The 19,266-nt window shown below is 47.4% G+C and overlaps 1 protein-coding gene across 2 annotated transcripts in view; it reads left to right on the top strand.

The window, feature by feature from the left end:
• Positions 1–4,796: 4,796 nt before the first annotated feature.
• Tab1 (TGF-beta activated kinase 1 (MAP3K7) binding protein 1) overlaps positions 4,797–19,266 on the top strand; it is a 29,261-nt gene continuing 14,791 nt past the window's right edge. For both annotated transcript variants that reach the window (XM_017802750.2, XM_008851227.3), the window contains exon 1: positions 4,797–4,902. In XM_017802750.2, coding sequence (XP_017658239.1) covers positions 4,870–4,902 — 33 coding nt within the window. In that variant the 5' untranslated portion in view covers positions 4,797–4,869. The remainder of the gene's footprint in view (positions 4,903–19,266) is intronic.

The following is a 19,266-nucleotide window of genomic DNA, read 5'->3' as shown; positions in this document are numbered from 1 at the left end:
CTCCATTGCCTTGCATTAAAATTACGGAGGGCCAGAAAGATGACTCAGTACAGGGGCTAGAGAGATGGCTCATAGGTTATGAGGACTCACTGTTCTTCCAGAGGACTGGAATTCAATTCCCAGCACTCACATTGGGCATCTCACCACCACCCATAACTCCAGCTCCAGGTATGATGCCCTCTTCTGGTCTCTGTGGGCACCCCACCCCCCCAATATACACACATACAAATAAATAATGAAATAGTAAATATTTTTTTAAAAAAGAAAAAAGATGGCTTAGCAGGTAAGGGCACCTTCCACCAAGCCTGACGACCTGAGTTTGAACCCCAGAACACACGAAGTGGGGAGAGAACCAGTTTCCCAAAGTTGTCCCCTGACCTTCATAAAGGATAATACTGATTTGTCTGTGTAGACATGTCATAAAGGGAACATGTGGGGGCTGGAGACATGGCTCAATAGTCAAGGTCACTGACTGCTCTTTCAGAGGACCGGGGTTCAATTCCCAGTAGACACACGGCCGCTAACAACTATCCGTAACTCCAGTTCAGGGGATCCGATGCCCTCTTCTGATCTCTGAGGGCATTGTACGATACGAGTGCAGGCAATACACTCATACACATAAAAAATTTTTTTAAAAAAGAGAGAACATGAAAAAGTTCACAGTGTCACTTCTGCAGAACTGACACTGATCCTGTCAGGACCCTCTTGACTGCACCAGCACTTGTACCAACTGGACCAGTCTCCGCTCTTGCCAGTTCCTCTGCTAAGAACACTTTCCTTCTGTGATGATTAATCTTGTCAACTTGATGGGATTAAGAATCACCGTGGAGCCAGGTATGGTGGTACATGCCTTTCATACTAGCTTTTGGGAGACAGAGGGAGGCAGAACTTATGAGTTCGAGGTCAGCCTGGTCTACATAGAGAGTTCCAGGACAGCCATGGCTACATAGTGAGACACTGTCAATAAATAAATAAATAGAATCATCATGGAAACATGCCTCTGGGTGTGTCTATGAGGATATTTCTAGAAAGGTTTAACTGAAGAGGGAAGGTTCACTCTGAATGTAGGTGGCACCATCCCCTGGGTGATAGTCCCAAACTGACTAAAAAGGAGAAAGCGAGTTGGATACCAGCATGCATATCTCTCTGCTTCCTGAGTGCAGATGCAATGTGACCAGCAGCCTAATGCTCCTGCTCCAGTAATTTCCTGGCCAGGATGGGCTGTACCCCCAAAACTGTAAGCCAAAATAAACCCTTCCTTAAGTTGCTTTCGTCACAGCAATGAGAAAATTAATACGCCCTCCATGCACCCTTCCGGCCTTAGGTTAGATGCCACCTCCTACAGGGAGCCTTCCCTGATTTCCTAAGTCAGGCATAGGCATCTCTTGGGTTTCTCCAGCCCCAGCCTTATACTTACCATGCCACTCTCACAGGATCTGCAATCTTCTGCTTTCCTTGATGGACTGTAAGCTTCTTGATGGCAAAGATTCTGTTTACATTTCTACTTTGTAAAAAAAAATATTTTTAAGTGTAAGAAGGCATTGCCTGCATGTATGTTAAGTGCACCTGTGTCGTGCAATGCCCACAGAGGTCAGAGAGGGTATCAGATCCCCTGGAACTGGAGTTATGGACAATTGTTAGCCACCATTTGAATGCTGGGAATCGAACCCAGGTCCTCTGCAAGAGCAGCCAGTGCTCTTAACTGTTGAGCCATCACTCCAGCCCCCATTTCTACTTTTAATTGAAAAACTTTTCTTTTAGCTAGGATCTTACTACATAGCCCAGGTTGGCCTCAAACTCATAGTGATCCTCCTTCCTCCTTCCTCTCAAGTGCTGAGATTACAGGCATGTATCACTATGTCTGATTCTGAAAAATTTCAAATAACATATAAGGAGACCTGCAACACAAAATCCCATTTCCATCTCAGCTCAGATCCCTCAGAGGTCAAGCCTTGGCTGCATTGGCTCCATCCTTCCTGTTTTTATTTGAGAGAGAGAGAGAGAGAGAGAGAGAGAGAGAGAGAGAGAATGAATTGCCTGTGCATATGTAAGTGCACCCATGATGTGCAATGACTGAGGAGGTCAGAAGAGAGCGTCGGATCCCCTACGACTGGAGTTTACAGATGGTTGTCAGCTGTCATGTGGGTTTTGGGAATCGAACCCAGGTCCTCTGCAAGAACAGCCAATGCTCTTAACTGCTGAGCCATCTCTAGCCCCTCCTTTCCTTTGTTAAAGTACTATAACAGCCCCCTCCCCAGGTATTTCACCATGCTTTTTTAAATTTATTTTTTAATTTTATGTGTATGCGTGTATTGCCTGCATATAGATAAATGCACCTGTGTCAAGCAATGCCCGCAGAGGTCAGAAGAGGGCTTCAGATTCCCCTGTAACTGGAGTTAAGGACGGTTCGTAGCTGCCATGTGGGTGCTGGGATTTGAATCCTGGTCTTCTACAAGAACAACCAGTGTTCTTAACTGCTGAGCCATCTCTCCAGCCCCTTCACCATGCTTCTTTAAGAGACTAAACAGTTTTTCAGTGCATGAGTGGTCATTTACTACAGAGCTGGGTATAGTGCTACCAACCTGAAACAAGTCTGTGAGCTGACCACCCCATGATGGTGTGTCTAAGGGAAGGAATATGATGTATTTACTAAAATTGGCAACGCAACAAGGAAACATCAGAAAGGAGTCCTGTCTGGGGTCCTTGCCCTCTTCCTGGGCAACTAGGCTACAACACCTGCTAGGGGTCCTTGTCAGAATAGAGAGTGAGGGGGAAGGTGAGGCTGAGAATGGAGATGACAGAACGACAGCACGTCTTTTATTCTCTCTTCACAATGCTTTGCAAGGTCCCTACGTCATCTGTTCAGGCCAGCACCTTCCTGCAGAGCAGCTGCAGAGGCTGTGTGTGAGGTTAGGGATCAGCTGGAACCCACAGGTGCCTTGGAGACTGTGGAATCACAGACGACCTCAGTGTAGACTTCTCACCTAAGGGGTGGTTAGCTTTCCTGCAAAGCCCACCTCCACTCCCAGAAGGCCCGACTCACCACAAGGCTGCCTCTTCTGTGTGCTGTCAGGGGATGGGGAAGGTCAAAATGCCATTATCTGATGTCTCAGATAACATGTATAATGTGCACATCCTGCAGCTCATTGGGACCCTTGTCTGTGCTGAGTGGCCTGCCCATATAGACACCCACGATAAGGCCCTGAGCCAGCTGTGGCTGTTTTAAATGGTGATCAGGGTCAGCAATTGTGGTACAAACATTTTGAACAGATGACAAGCCCCAGTGTGACACATCTGTTTGGCTTGGGGAAAGTGGGACACACTTTACAACTTGGCTTCCAGGCATGCTGTCCCCAGGGGGGCAGCAGACGTCCCTGTATGTATCAGCTAGCTCCTGGGAACTCTGTGCCTGGCAAACAGGAGGCACTGACTAAATGTTCATCCTCTAAAGTGTCATGCTGAACCTGGAAAACCAGCCAAGGTGGCTGAGCCTGCCATGGTGCATTATTTGTGGGGTTAGGTGTGAAGAGAGGATTCAGGGGGATCTGGGGAACCCCAAGCTGTTGTCCTAGCTCCCCAGTTACTACCAACATATCTATTCCTCTCTGCTTCTGTCTTTAACTAGTCTGATGATGCAAACATTTGCTGAGCAGTTTCTTTGGAGCATAAGAAAACCCAGGGCTGAGATGCTGCAGTTCTTGTCTTCAGGAGTCTCTGCAAGCGACAACTATGGTTCTAAAGTTAAGTGATCAAAAGTGACTAAGGGAAGCATTCTTGGTGTGAGAATCAGGGAACATGTCTAACAAGGCATCTTAGCACATCTCTGTGATCCTGGCACTCTGAAGCAGGGCGATCAGAATTCTGATCAAGGTTATCCTCAGCTACTGAGTGAGTTTGAGGGCAGCCTGTACTTATGAGGTCTTGTCTCCAAAAAAGATAAGAGGGCATGATGGCGCATGCCTTTAATCCCAGCACTTGGAAGGCAGAGGAAGGTGGATGTATGAGATTGAGGCCAGCTGAAGCTACATGGAGACCCTGTCTCAAAAAAAGATCAAAAAAAGGGCTGGAGAGATAGTTTAGCTGTTAAAAGCTCTAGCTACTATTCCAGAGGACCCAGGTTTGATTCCCAGCACCCACATGGCAGCTAACAATAGTCCATAACTCTAGTCCCAGAGAATCTAACACCCTCTTCTGGCCTTCCCTGCTCTCATCCACCTAAGTGCTCATAGTCATAATGAGAGGTTCAGGGGCTAAGAGCACTGGATAGGGATTTCCCAGCACCCACATGGTAGCTAAAAACCAGAGGTTCCCACACCCCCTTCTGGACTCCGTGGGGACTGCATGCATGTGATGTGCTTACATACACATAAAGATTAATTTTAAAAAATAGCTGTAATCAGGGCCTCAGGAACGCCAAGAAGAATCCTGAAAACAGTGCGCCCGCCGGAGAGATAGTTCAGCGGTTAAGAATACTGGCTGTTCTTGCAGAAGACTCGGGTTCGAATCCCAGCACCCACATGGCAGCTAACAACTGTAACTCCAGTTCCAGGGGATCCGATAGCCTCTTCTGTCCTCCGCGGGCATTTCACGACACAGGTGCGCATACCTACATGCAGGCAGTACACGCACGCATATAAAATAAAAATAAATAAAATATTAAAAAAGAAAAAAGAACGTCAAGAGGCCTTCATGCCTCGCCCCCAGGAAAGTAAAAGTAGAAAGACTGCGCCTGCGCAAAAGCTCCCTGGATGCACCTCCCCTACGCAAGAGGGCGCTGCGCGCATGCGCCAGGGCAGCTCGTCGAAGCCACTCTAGCCCTGCCTCTCGGTGCTCCGCCCTCCGGGTGGCGCGCCGCGGGGGTCCTCCAAGATGGCGGTGCAGAGGAGGAGCCTGCTCCAAAGTGTGAGGAAACCTACTCGCTGTCTGGGCTAGGGGTTGGGAGCTCGGGGGGTGCCCTCGGGGGCAGGACCGGTTGTCTCTCGGTGACGGAGTGTGCGGCTGCTGCCTTCCCCTTGCTGCCGAGACCTGTGGGCGCCTTGCAGCACGCGCGGGACCCGGGGTGGGCTCGCCTCCCCTGCTCTGCGCATGCGTGTCGTCCGCCGGGCCTTGGAGGGTCAAGGGCTCCGGGGTCTCCCGGGTTCGTGTTCTCCAGCCGGAAGGGGACGTGCCGCCTGAGAGCCTACTGGCCAGAGTGCGGACGTGTGTAATAATAACAGCAGCCCCGCTTGTGTCAAAGTGCTGTGGACCATCTCGCATTTATAAATGTAATTTTCGTAACAGCCCTAGAAGCTAGGTACTGTAGTTACTCATTCTTGTTTTACAGATGAGGACTCTGAGGTCACACAGCTGCTAAGTGGCAGAGACAGGATTATAATCAGTCACTCTGGTTCTAGAAGCCCCCCTAGCCTCGATGTATACGGAGTAGCAAACGGTGATAGCTGTGTTTTGGTTCTGCTCCCAATTTCACCAATGTCCCTTTCGGTCTAGGTTTCTTTTCTCTGAAGTGTGAGTGGGCGTGAGAGGTTTGGCTCCTGACAATGCCTATTCCCCAGTCTGGGTCGCCATTTGTTTGTGCTGTCTTCTTGCCCCTGCATCCTTCTGGCATGTGTGCACAGTTACACGTTAGCACCACGGCCTATTCTTTGGATCTGCACTTGCTGACCCCCTGGGTCTCCCCAGGGGTGGCTCTCTGTAGGAGTTTCCTGCAGATGTCTGCTGTCTCCTGAACTAGAATTCGGACACTTTGAAGACAGGCAGGGACTCGTGGCCTCTTACCATTGTGTCTCCCAGCACCTACCATCACTGTGTGCTAGGCACTGGGTCGGTGTTTGTAAGATGAGACAGTTTTTCTGGAGCTAGGCCTTGGCTTTCCAAGGTGTACCTGCCCTTGAGGGTCTTTCCCATGGGAATTGGAGGGAGAGGAATGGCCTTCACTGTTCCATGCTAATGCAGGTTTTTTGTAAGATTCTCGAAGCAGAGAGGTCTGGCTTTCAGCTTTGTACGGTCAAGCTAAGTGCTAAGGAGGGAGAGGCCACTTAGGTCAGGCAGAACAAGGTGGCTGCCTGCTTCTCTCCTTCCTAGGTGTGAGGGAGCCCAAAGAACTCTTCTTAAATAGAAGGTGAGCTTTCCTAGGCCTGGAGTGTTTCTCTGGGTGCAGGTGAACTTTTTTAAAAAAGATAGATAGCTTTACATTTTATTTACTTATTTATATTTTATGTGTGTGAATGATTTGCTTGCACCTTTGTGTACAAATGCTCATGGAGGCCAGAAGAGGGCATCAGATCACCTGGAACTGGAGTTACAGACAGTTGTTAGCTTCCATGTGGGTTGTGGGAACCCAACCTGGGGCCTATGGAAGAGTAGTAAGAATAGACAGCTTTATAGCCAGGTGTGGTGGTGCATGTCTTTAATCCCAGCACTCAGGAGTCAGAGGCAGGTGGATCTCCGTGAGTTCAAGGCCAGCCTGGTCTACATAGCAAGTTCCAGACCAGCTTGGGCTGCAGGAAGACCCTGTCAAAAAGACAGAAGAAAACAACAACAACAAAAAAAAACATAGACAGCTTTACATACATAGCATCTTGATACAAGACAAGAGATAACTATGTAAGGCCCTTCCCTGCCTTCAGGATGGCAGGACATCCCTACTCATGGGGTGTCTTAGTGTCCAGGCCAGGCAGGATGCAGGACTTGTTGACCTGGCTCTGTCCCAAGTCTGGTGAGAGCAGTTCTGACACCTGTGTTCAGCAGATGGCCTTGAAAGCTGCTAGTCTGTGACTCTTGGGTCTAGGAATGGGAAGATGGATAGGCAGTCCATTTGAGGAGAAAGCATATACCACAGCATAGTACATCATGAATTCAGTCTGTGGACTTCCTCAGGAGCCCTGGGCATGTGCAGAGAACTGCAGGGTTTTTAAAGGATGTTGGTTTTTTAAGGCAGAGGGGAGGAGGGACACCCCAGGGGATGCATATTTAAATATGTATCATAAGGCCCTTCACAAGTTGAATATAACTGGTACTGTGGGTCTGTGTTGAGAGGCACTGGGGCTTGTGGAATAGGGCTGGCAACTGGCTAATTCACAAGAGTATTCCAGGGCCAGAGTACCAGGCAGAATGTCATCCTGAGGAATTTTACTTGTCCTCTCCAGGCAGTGTGGTACCTTACAAGGTCTTTTTTTTTTTTTTTTTTTTTTCCCCTTTGGTCTTTTTTGAGACAGGGTCTCCCAGTAGCCCTAGCTGACCGGGAACTCACTATGTAGACCAGGCTGGCTTTGAACTCACAGAGATCCACCTGCCTCTGCCTCCCGAGTGCTGGGATTAAAGGCATGTGCCACCATGCCCGGCCCTTATAAGGTCTTTTGAAGAAAAAAGATTTGGGGCCTAGAGAGATGACTTAACAGTTAAGAGCATTGGCTGCTCTTGCAGAGGACCCAGGTTCAATTCCCAGCACCCACACAGCAGCTAATAACTACCTGTAACTCCAGTTCCAGGGGTCCCGACAGACACTCTCTTCTGGCTCTGGGCATTGCATGACACAGGTGCACTTACATACATGCAGGCAATACACTCATACACAGAAAATAAAAATAATTTTTAAAAAGAAAAGAGATTTTAAGCTGGGTGTGGTGGTGTACACCTTTAATCCCAGTACTCTGGAGGTAGAGGCAGGCAGATCTCTGTGGGTATCAGGCCAGCCTTGCCAGCTGGGGCTACAGGGAGACCCTGTCTCAAGAAAAACCCAATCAATCAATCAATTTAATTAAATAAATATATACCAGACTGGGAATGTAGCTCAGTTGGTAGTGTTTGCCTAGCATTCATGGTGCCCTGGGTTTGATCCCCAGCACCTCATAAAACTGAGCTTGGTGGCACAAGCTGTTATCCTAGCACTGGGGATGCTGAAGCACAAGGGTCAGGTGTTCAAGGCCCTCGCTCCTTGGCCATGTAGTAAGTTCAAGGCCAGCCTGGGCTACATGAGACCCTGTCTCTAAAAAACAAATGTCACACACACACACACCACACATATATATATACACACACCACACACATATATGTATATATACACACACACACCACACATACACATATATGTATATATATACACACACACCACACACACACACATATATATATATACACACACACACACCACACACATATATATACACACACACACACCACACACACACACACATATATACACACACACACACACACACACATATATATAAAAATCCAGGGCCGATGATATAACTCAATAGAAGAGTGTTTGCTTGCCTAGTATACAAAAGGCCCTAGTTCCATCCCCAACGCTTAAAAAAAGGAAAATAATAAGTAAGTTAAGACGTCAGGCCATCACTTGTAGCTGTCCAGCAGCCTTTCAACAGCCATCAGGGATGAGGTTCAGCTGTTGTGCTGGTCCATGGAGACCGTGCCATGGTTACCAGTAGCCTTTTAAGCATGCATCAGGAACTCTGACAACAGTATACAGAGCATTTGATGGAGACTGGGGGTGGGGGTGGGGCAGCAGGAGTGAGTTGGCCTCAGAGAAGTAGGTCATCTAGCAGGATGGAGACGGCAAGAGGCTTTTTGGGCAGAGGAAACTGCTGCCCCCCACCCTGAGCCATCTTCCCAGGGGCAGTCTTCTCCCTTCCCGGCTTCCTTTTGGCCTCTGCGGCATTCAGTTGCTTTCACCACAAAAACACTCAGCCTTTTCATACCATAATTTGATATTCAAGCTGTGGCCCGAACTGGAAACCAAGCTTTGTCCACTTGTGCTACCCGGGGCTTTGAGATGCTGCGTCTGGGTGGGGACAGTTATGCACTCTTTGGTTAAGATAGGAACACGTGAGGAGTGAGGAGCTTGGGCTTAAATAAACACACACAGATATTTGTGAAGCTCCTGGGGTTGGATCACTCTAGGTCCTTTGAAACAGCCTGCTCTCTTAGCCCATTTTATGAGCAGTTCCTTTGAATGATGGAGGAGTCATGGTTCCTGTGTGTGTGTGTGTGTGTGTGTGTGTGTGTGTGTGTGTGTGTGTGTGTGTGTACAGCTCTGTACTGAGGACTCCCAGCGTGAAACACCCCCTTCTCAGCTTCCCCAAGGCTCGTGCCCCCTGAGCTCACAGGTCTGGCATTTGGAGACGTGGGAGAGAGTATGCATCAGTGGGTGCAGGGGTGGGAGGGTGGGTGGTTTGTGTGAATAGCAAATATGCGACCTTTCCAAAAATTGCTCAGCAATGAGGAGGAAGGATGAGACTTGGCAGATGTGTTTATAGAATCCACTGTGGACGCTCAACGTGGATAGCCCCCGACAGAATGGGGGAGGTGGGAGAACGTGCTTGAAGCTTACTCAGGCATAGCATAGTGAGAGTGATTTGGGGTGGGCCAGCGAAGTCAGGAAGGACATAAGACTCTCTGGTTCACACTGGCACACCTCTTAGAATTCTCTGGCCACTTGTTATTAATCAGTGTCTGGGGCATGGGGGCACTTCATTCCAGGCAGGGCCTATCATTAAAGGACCACCCAGATTATAGGAGAAGCTGTCCATTTGTCATGAGTCTAAGACACTGTTATTTGAACACATCAGCGTATGCAGGTGGAAAACCTTTGTGTACCACCAAGGAACAGCACACTGCTAGTTAACATGTACACCATCTCTAAAGATGATCACAGCTGGAAACATGGGTCTTCAAACCTGTGAACTGTTGAACAGTCACAACGTCACAGCATGATAGAGGCTACATACTTAGTGACCTAAGAGTCAGGGCCCAGTGCTCATGCTGAAGCCATTGGAATGGATTCTGAGGGAAGGGGCTTTGGGGATTTAAACAGTGTTCTCCCAGAGTCCATGACTCCATTAGGTGACATGGTATATGTTGGAGAGGCAGCAGGGAAGTCACCACTGATTGAGAAGGCACTCACTTTTAGCCCCTCAAATTCCTGAACGTGTCAGGGGACAGGCTCGATTTGCTCCTACTGTGCTCTTAATACTTTTTGCCATATGCTATGTTCTCGTTCTCTCTGTCTCTCTGTCTCTGTCTCTCTGTCTGTCTGTCTCTCTCTCTCTCTCTTGTCTCTCACCTTCAACTTGCTGTGACTCTTCTCCTTTTTCTTCCTTAGTGCTGGAATTACAATGTGGAGGTCAGAAGACAGCTTGCAGGAGTTTCTCTCCTACCATGTAGGTCCTGGGGCTCAAACTTGGGTCATCAGGCTTGGGAGCAAAGGACTGAGCCATCGCATCCCCCCTTGCGTTGGGCTTTTCAAGGAGGGGTAAACCTCTGGTGGTCATGTTATATCCTTCCTGGTTTGGGTGTGGATCCTGCTTGCCAGAAATGAATTTGCTTCCCATACCTTTTGTTCTGGCGCCAGTTTTTAGAAGTCATTTGAAGTGCTGTGTAGAAGGCTTTATCTGTATAATAGAGCTGTATGCAATTGTTCACTTGTCAAAGGGTGAGATTTAAAACTGTGTCAACACTCTGGAAGATTGGAATGAAAGCATAAGATCTCATCTGACCTATATAAATTTAGGTTGAAAAATCCTTAGGAGTGTGGCTGGGGGACACTCACCTGCCAGACTTCACAGGAAGACAGCCTTGCTATTTTAGTTGACAGCAAGTGGGAGTTTTCATTGGGCAGCTCCCTGTCTCAACTTTGAGGACTTGTTTTACATGTGTTGCTTTTCTATCTCGCCACTTTTTTCTTCTGTTGTTTTAGTTGCATCATTGATCCTTTAGGGCTTTCTGCTCATACTATGTCAGTTACAAGTAGGCTTTTCTGGTTTCTGCTCTCCCTCTTTCTTACCTGGTTGCCTGGGCTCATGCCTCCAGTTGGATGTTAAGCTCATGGAGAACCAGGCAGCCTTCTATGTTCTAATGAAAATGGAAGCTCTCGTCTCCACTGCTCTTGTTTGCTGTCTGTTGCTGTCTGATGACCAACAGCAACCTGGGGAGGAAACGGTTTATTTGACTCACAGTTATAGTTCATCATTGAGGGACTTTCAGCTGAGGCAGGAGCTGAAGCACAGACCATGGAGGGGCGCTGCCTACTGGCTTGCTCCCCCAACTTGCTCAGCTACCTTTCTGATTTTTTTGGTCTGGTTTTTTTGGGTCTCCCTGTAGCCCCAGCTGTCCTGGAACTTACTATGTAGACCAGGCTGGCCTTGAACTCACAAAGATCCGCCTGCCTCTGCCTCCCAAGTGCTGGGATTAAAGGTGTGTGCCACCATGCCTGGCTTTTTTTGGTCTTTTTGAGACAGGGTCTCTCTGTAGCCCTAATTGGCCTGGAACTAGCTATGTAGACCAGGCTGGCCTTGCACTCTGTAGCCCTAGTTGGCCTGAAACTAGCTATGTAGACCAGGTTGGCCTTGCACTCACAGAGATCCGCCTGCCTCTGCCTCCAGAGTGCTGGGATTAAAGGCGTGTGCCACCATGTCCGGCTTTTTAGCTACAATTCTAACATAGCCCAGGCCCACCTGCCTAGGGATAGCACTGCCCATAGTGGACTAGGCCCGCCTATATCTATTAGTGACTAAGAAAATGCCCCCACAGGCCAGTCTGTTGGAGGAATTTCCTCAGTTGAGATTCGCTCTTCCCAAGCATGTCTAAGTTTGTGTCATGTTGACAAAACTATATGACAGCCATTAAATAAGATGCTGGCATTGGGACAAACTGAAGTATACTTGTTTTTTGTCTTTTTGAAGCAGGGTCTCCCTGTAGCCCCAGCTGTCCTGGAACTCACTATGTAGACTAGGCTGGCCTTGAACTCACAGAGATCCGCCTGCCTCTGCTTCCCAAGTGCTGGGACTACAGGCGTGTGCCACCATGCCCGGCTGAAGTATATGTTTTTTAATACGGTTTTTTATTTCTTATTTTTATTTTATGTGTATGCGTGTATTGCCTGCATGTAGGTAAGTGCACCTGTGTCGTGCAATGCCCTCAGAGGACAGAAGAGGGTGTCAGATCCCCTGGAACTGGAGTTACAGACAGTTGTTAGTTGCCATGTGGGTGCTGGGATTCGAACCCAGGTCTTCTGCCACAACAACCAGTGTTCTTAACCGCTGAGCCATCTCTCCAGCCCCTGAAGTATGCATTTATAATATATTAAGAAAATACTAGTCAGGGAGTTGAAGAGATGGCTGGCAGTTTCGAGCCCTGGTTGCTCTTGCAGGGGACCTGGGTTTAATTCCCAGCACTCATATGGTGGTTAACAACTGTCTGTAACTTCAGTTCCAGGGGGTCAGACACCCTCTTCTGACTTCCACGGGCATTGCATACATGCGTGCACTTACATACATGTAATACACTCATACACATAAAATAAAAATAAATCCATGAACCGCCAGGCATGGTGGCACACACCTTTAATCCCAGCATTAGGGAGGCAGAGGCAGGCAGATTTCTGTGAGTTCAAGGTCTACATAGTAAGTTCCAGGCCAGTTGCTACAGGGAGACCCTGTCTCAAAAAAAAAAGACCAAAAGAAAAAAAATCCAAAAGAAAATATCCATTAGGGGTAGGAAGACGGCTCAGTGAATAAAGCACTTGTTGCACAAGCGTGAACAGAGTTCAGATCCTAGCACCCATGTAAAAGCCAGGCAGACCTCTAATCCCAACACTTGGGAGAAGAGATAGGCTCACTGGCTAACTGGACTAGTAGAAATTGGCAGTGTCCAGGTTCAGTGAGAGATCCTGCTTCAGTGAATAAAGTGGAGAGCAATTAAGGAAAACACCAGCATCAACTTCAGGCCACACACATGTGAACACATACATGCATACCATATACACGCGAAAAGAGAAGGTGTCAGTAAATTTGTTTTCTTGAGTGCTTTTATCAAGATGGGCAAAAAACTGTCCTTAAATGCACCCGGTGCTTGAGTCTGTACCCATCGACTCAAATACTGTTTGTCACCCAGTAAAAGAATAGGTTTCCAGAATACTCCTAGCTCAACAGTATGAAAATCAGAATTTTAAAAATTTAGTGTAGGAGTCTTCAGACAGTCATAGTTACTGACAAGCAGGTTACTTGCTGAGTGCATGGACAGCCATGCACATAGGTTTCTGATTTAGGAGTGTTTGTTTGTTATTCCCACATCAGCTAAGTATGGCTGCAGTGGTCAGTACAGCATCCACACACTCCAGTAGCAAACTCCTGGATCTGCACCATGAAAGGCTTCCAGATGAACTGTCTGGGAGCGACACCAACATGACAAGTCCCACAAGCTCCTGTTTGAGTTTGTTTCCTTCTTTATTTGCATGTGACAGCTTTAATAGCTGTTTGGTTTTTTTAGTGTGTGTGTGTGTACACGTACAGGTGTGCATGTGGAGATCAGAGGACAACTTGCAGGGGTTAGTTCTCTCTTTCCACCATGTGCGTTCCTGGGATCTAACTCAGGTCATCAGGACTTGCAGTAGGTGTCTTTACCCACTAAGCCATTTTCCTGGCCTTTTCTTTCTTTGAGACCAGGTCTAACTGTATCACATCACAGACTAGCCTTGAACGCAGTTCTTCTTGCCTCAACTTCCCAGTGCCTGGATTGTAGCTGTGTGCTGTCAGGCCCAGCCACCAGCCTTTTTAATACTTTTTTTTTTTGGTCTTTTTGAGACAGGGTCTCCTTGAGTCCCTGCGCCACCACACCTGGCTTTTAATACTGTAGTTTTAAAACTGAGTGAACCCATAAATTGCTTGGGTCATGTTTATTTTTTGCTGGTAAATATGGATTTGTTAGAAAGATTCCAGTCCCTAGAAGCCTGTGCCCAGCCCTTGCCAGTGTTAGCTGGCAGTAGAGGAAGCACAGTAATTGGAGCATCAGTGACAGGCCTTGCATCACAGGTAACAATTAGAATTATTCATCTCATGTTAGAGGAATCCAGTCCATCTTAATCTCATCTTTAATCCAGACAGGACCCCTTCCATGCTTTAAAACATCTGCAGGCCTCTAGAGTGCTGAGTAGTGCCTTCTTGCCCAGCTTTTCTCAAGGACACAGAGCTGGCTGAGGAGGCTTCTCGGGCTTGTTTGTCCTGGTTCATAGTTCGTCTCCCACTGGAGGCTCGAGGTGAACCCTAGAAGAGGAGCTTCCATGGGAAGCTTGTTTCCGGCTTGTCTGAGCCCTCCTAAGCTCCCTGGCAGAGGCGATGTATTCGTCAGATCTGAGGGGTGGGAATGACTGGTGACACATGAGTTCCCCAAAGAGAATGCCTTCTCAGGCAGTTGCCTCCTTACCACAGCCTCAAAGTCTGGCACTATCTTCCACCCAGGCCTATACGTGTGGTCCGAACAGGCCTCCAGCTGCTTCCCCTTGTGCTCACTGTGGACACCATACCAGCCTCTCAGACTCCCTTCAGCCCGACACATTCTTTTTCTGCCTCAGGGTCTTTGTATGCACTGTTCTCTCTGCCTAGAAATCACTGTCTAGGACTGCTACCCCATAGCCACTCAGATCTGGCTTAGCAGCCACCTGATCTTAACCACCTTGTATAAGTGTTCACCCCATTGCTTTCTGTCCCATTACCCTGGTATGTTTCTCCATAGTATGCATCTCTGGCCAAAACTGCCCAGCCAATTTATTGTATTGCATGTTTTATGTTTCTTTCCCCCTAGAAGGTAGGCCTCAAACCAGGAATTTCCTTGGTTGCATTGTTAGATTGTTCTGGGACTTAGAATAATGTCAGCCTGTTGTAAATACTCAGCAGATATTTGTTGCATGAGTGTGTGTGTTAACTGAATATACTGTAATCACATAGTATATGTGACTACAGTAATGTAAGCTCCCATTTATGTTAGAGGTCAAGAGTAGAGCCAGAGGGGCTGGAGAGATGGCTCAGCAGTTAAGAGCCCTGGCTGCTCTTGCAGAGGACCTGGGTTCAATTCCTAGCACCCACATGGCAGCTAATAACTGTCCATAACTCCAGTTCCAGGGAATCTGATACACCCTTTTCTGGCCTCTGCAGGCACTGCATGACATGGGTGCACTTACACAGATGCAGGCAATACAGTCATACATATAAAATAAAAATAAAATATTAAGGAGCTGGAGAGATGGCTCAGCGGTTAAGAACACTGGTTCTTGCAGAAGACCCAGGTTCGAATCCTAGCACCCACATGACAGCTAACAACTGTCCATAACTCCAGTCCCAGGGGATCTGACAGCCTCTTCTGTCCTCTGCAGGCGTTGCATGATGCAGGTGCACTTACCTACATGCAGGCAATACACATAAAATAAAAAAATAACTAATAAATATAAAATATTTTTTAAAAGTAGAGCTAGTGTTTTGTGTGGCTGGGAAGTGGCTTTTCTTTCGTTGTTACTTGAGCTGAAAGTGTCCAGTGCCTGGGGCCATCAGAGCTGAATTTCAGCTGGCACATTTCCAGCCATAGCTTTGATCATGGTTTCTGTTCTTAGAGGCATTAGAGGAGACCCTGTCTCAAAACAAAATAAAAGCCATAAATGAGTGCATAGACATATCCCATATTCATGGATTAGAAGAATCAACCGTGGTCAAAATGTCCGTTCTCCCCAGGTTTGCCTAGAGATTTAAAGCAGTTCTAAAGTCCCAGTAAATTATTTTTTTTTGTTACTTTTGGTTTATGTGTATGAGTGTATTGCCTGCATGTATGTGAGTACACCCATGTCATACAATGCCACGGAGGTCAGAAGAGGGCTTCGGATTCCCCTGGAACTAGAGTTAAGGATGGTTTGTAGCCACCATGTGGGTGCTGGGAATCGAACCCGGGTCCTCTGCAAGAGCAGTCGGTGCTCTTAGTGGCTGAGCCATTTCTCCAGCCCCATCAGTAAATTATTTTATAGCCCAGCCTGGCCTCAAACCTGTGATCTCACTGTGTCACCCTCCCAGTTGCTGGAATTACAGGTGTGTCCCACAATGTTTGGATCCCAACAAGATGTTTTTGTACATACGGATCTAATAATCCTAAAATTGATATGGAAAGGCAAAAAAACTTGAATGGCCAAAATGGTTTTAGAAAAGAATATAGTTTGAGAAGTCCTAGTAGTTGATTTTAAGACTCACTGTAAAACCATAGCAACAAAACTGAAGTAATAAAATGTGGTATTAACACAGATAGGTGGTTCAGCAGAACAGAGGAGAGTCTGTAAACAGATGCATCCTGCAGGTCACTGGTAACTCAGTGGAGAAAGACTAGTCTTCAACAGATAGTGCTAGAACAACTGGGCATCCGTATTCGATCTAGAGACACCATCTACAGAAATTAGTTCAAAATAGATCACAGATGTAGACATGACGACTGAGTGTGGTGCACACACCTTTAATCCCAGCACTTGGGAGGCAGGTGGATCTTTGTGAGTTTGAGGCCAGTCTGGTCTACATAGTGAGTTCCAGGACAGCTAGGGCTACAAGGAGACCCTGTTTCAAAATGAGAAAAGGAGATGTAGACATGAAACTTTTAGAGGAGAATGCAAGGTTTTCATGACCTGGGCCTCGAAAGTTCTTATACATGATTCCACATGATTCCAGAAGTGTAAGGCTTGAAAGGAAGAAGAAATTGATAAAATGGAAATATAAAAAAAAATTTGTAGCCCCAGCTGGCCTGGAACTCACTGTGTAGACCAGGCTGGCCTCGAATTCACAGAGATCTGCCTGTCTCTGCCTCCCAAGTGCCACCATGCCTCTTGAAATCATCATCAAAATTTTAAGTTTGCTCTGCCATAAACAAGGTAAATGAAATGGCAAGATACAGACTTGGGGAAATATTTACAAATCATGTCGCCAACAAAGGACTTTAATCTAAAATATGTAAAAACTCTCAGAACTCAGTAAACAACCCAGTTAAAAGGGAACATAAGATGGAAACACTTTTCAGAGAGGATCTGGGGATGGCAAGTAAGCACATGAAAAGATGCTCAACACCACTAGCTGTTAGGGAAGTGCAAATTACAGCCATGAAGAGATCCAGCACACCTCTTTAGAGTGTCTGAATTAAAAACAGACAGCCGGGTGTGGTGGCGCACGCCTTTAATCCCAGCACTCGGGAGGCAGAGGCAGGCGGATCTCTGTGAGTTCAAGGCCAGCCTGGTCTACATAGTGAGTTCCAGGACAGCTGGGGCTACAGGGAGACCCTGTCTCAAAAAGACCAAAAAAAGATAAAACCATAGGATGGAGAACAGGCCTGTGCAGGGTACAGTGGGAGGGGCAACTCCAGAGGGGTGTCAGGATTTGGAGTGGCAGGTGTTTTGTGTTCTGACTGTTACGCAGATACTACGTGTGTTAACAGTCAGGACTGCTGTTAACTAAAGTAAAGCAGACTCCCACATTCTGCAGAAGTTGCTCCAGGGTACTAAGTATAGAATCAAAGCTCTGAAGTAGATGAATGTAGTATAAAAGCAATTTAAATGGGGGGGGTCCATTGAATGACTCCCTGTTGGTCTGTAAATAAACAGAAGATGAAGTTTGCTGCAGAGGCTAGCCACAGGTTCTTTACATATCTGAGTGCACCAGCCTACCAGTCTGCCAAAGTGGATTTTAGAGCCTTTTCTGAAGGTCTTTGCTGGTAACTTGTAAGAAGTTGCACATAGTGATCGTAACTGTTCAATATTTCAGCAAAGCTTCCAATGCAAATTTGAGCAATTCTCTTTGAAATTGAATTTTGGTTCTCCCAGTCACTGTAACTTGCTGTAGCTCCACACTGTGGCCTAGGGAGGTTTTGCGAACGAGACCTAGAGCTCAGGGCAGGTCTTCAGAGAAAGGCCAGGGTTACATCAGGGTTATTCTGGGTATTCTTAGAAATACATAGATTATAACCGGGTGTGGTGATGCAAACCTGTAGTCCCAGCACTTGGGAGGCAGAGGCAGGTGGATCTTTGTGAATTCAAGGCCAGCCTGGTCTATATTGTGAACTCCAGGCCAGCTGGGGCTACAGGGAAACCCTATTTCAAAAAGACCAAAAAAAAAGAAAGAAATACATAGATTATTTCTCCATAGCCAGTTAACGCTGGCCAGGTTCCTTCATTTGCATGGTCCGTGTGCAGTGGCTGTGAATAGCAGCCTCCTTGGTGGGATCAGCAGTCTATTGCTTGTGTGCCTGGGAGACAGCCTCCCAGTGTTCGTGTCTTTGCCCTTATGCTGTCCCAGTCTGGGCTTCAGATATGTATGCAGGGTGCTTGTGGGGACCTCAGTGCTTACCTTGGCCAAGTCCTCATGTCCATCGTCACCAAGCCACAGACTGTGGAACATGTGATTGAAGCCTGTACAAGTTCAAGTTCCCTGACTGCCAGATCTACACATAAAAGAAGTGGGGCTTTAGCAAGTTTAATGCAGGTAAATGTGACGACATGGCAGAGATCCCCCAGTGGTTGTGGGGTCACATAGATCCCCAGCCTCCTTGCACTGATGAGGGCCTCCACTGTGCTGTCCACTACCTCTGTAGCCACACTCTTGAATAAATCCTACATTGAGAGAGGGAGAGGAAGAAGATAGACTTGGCATGTTTAAACCAAGTCGTGGACCTGGGTGTGTGTGTGTGTGTGTGTGTGTGTGTGTGTGTGTATGCACGCGCATGTATTTAAATCTCTGCAGTGATGATGTACATCCTTGTTTGAGATCCCGTGGGATAGGATAAGAGTCAGCTATAAGCAGGAGAGATGGAACCAGGTTGCACCACTAGTACATAAGGCAGTGACCCCTGAACCAGTGAGTCCCAGAGGACAAAGAAGGAAGGGTACTCCATGTGGAGGGTGAAAACAGTGCACAGGGCCTCAAGCTGCCCGTATCAGAGAGGATGTGGCAGGGGGAGGTAGGAAGGGACACAAATGGAGGCGCCAGTACCAGGGAGAATGACAGACTGGTTCTAGCCATCTTCTTGAGGTTTGTATAGAGAGCTGTTTATAACTGATTGCCCAGACTGGGCATAGGTCAGGCATTCCACAGGTGGGGCCTGAATTCTGTAGTTGGAATGGCACCCAAAGGATTCCTTCACACCATGCAGCAGGAACACTAGAGGGGACCAGTGAGGCCAGAGCCGCTTTAGTGGTTTGGCTTAGCCATGTGCATGTTTCATTAGTGTTTCCCGTTCTGTAACGCAGCTCCCTCTGGAAACCGTTGCTGAGCCTTCCATTTGGGAATGCTGCAATTTTGGGGTTTCCTAGGGAACCAGTTTATGGATGCACCTTAAAAACAGGAAACCATCGTTGTTTTTCAGAAAACTGTCTTGTGGGCTCTAGGCCCTCTGTCCTTATTGAAGTAGGTGAAGTGGGCGTGGGGAAGAAGGTGGCCCTTCACGTTTCCTGGTGTCATTCCC

The sequence above is a fragment of the Nannospalax galili genome, unplaced genomic scaffold (assembly GCF_000622305.1).
Source record: "Nannospalax galili isolate Female #2095 unplaced genomic scaffold, S.galili_v1.0 scaffold445, whole genome shotgun sequence".
Taxonomy (NCBI): domain Eukaryota; kingdom Metazoa; phylum Chordata; class Mammalia; order Rodentia; family Spalacidae; genus Nannospalax; species Nannospalax galili.
This window is presented reverse-complemented; position numbering and strand designations above follow the sequence as displayed.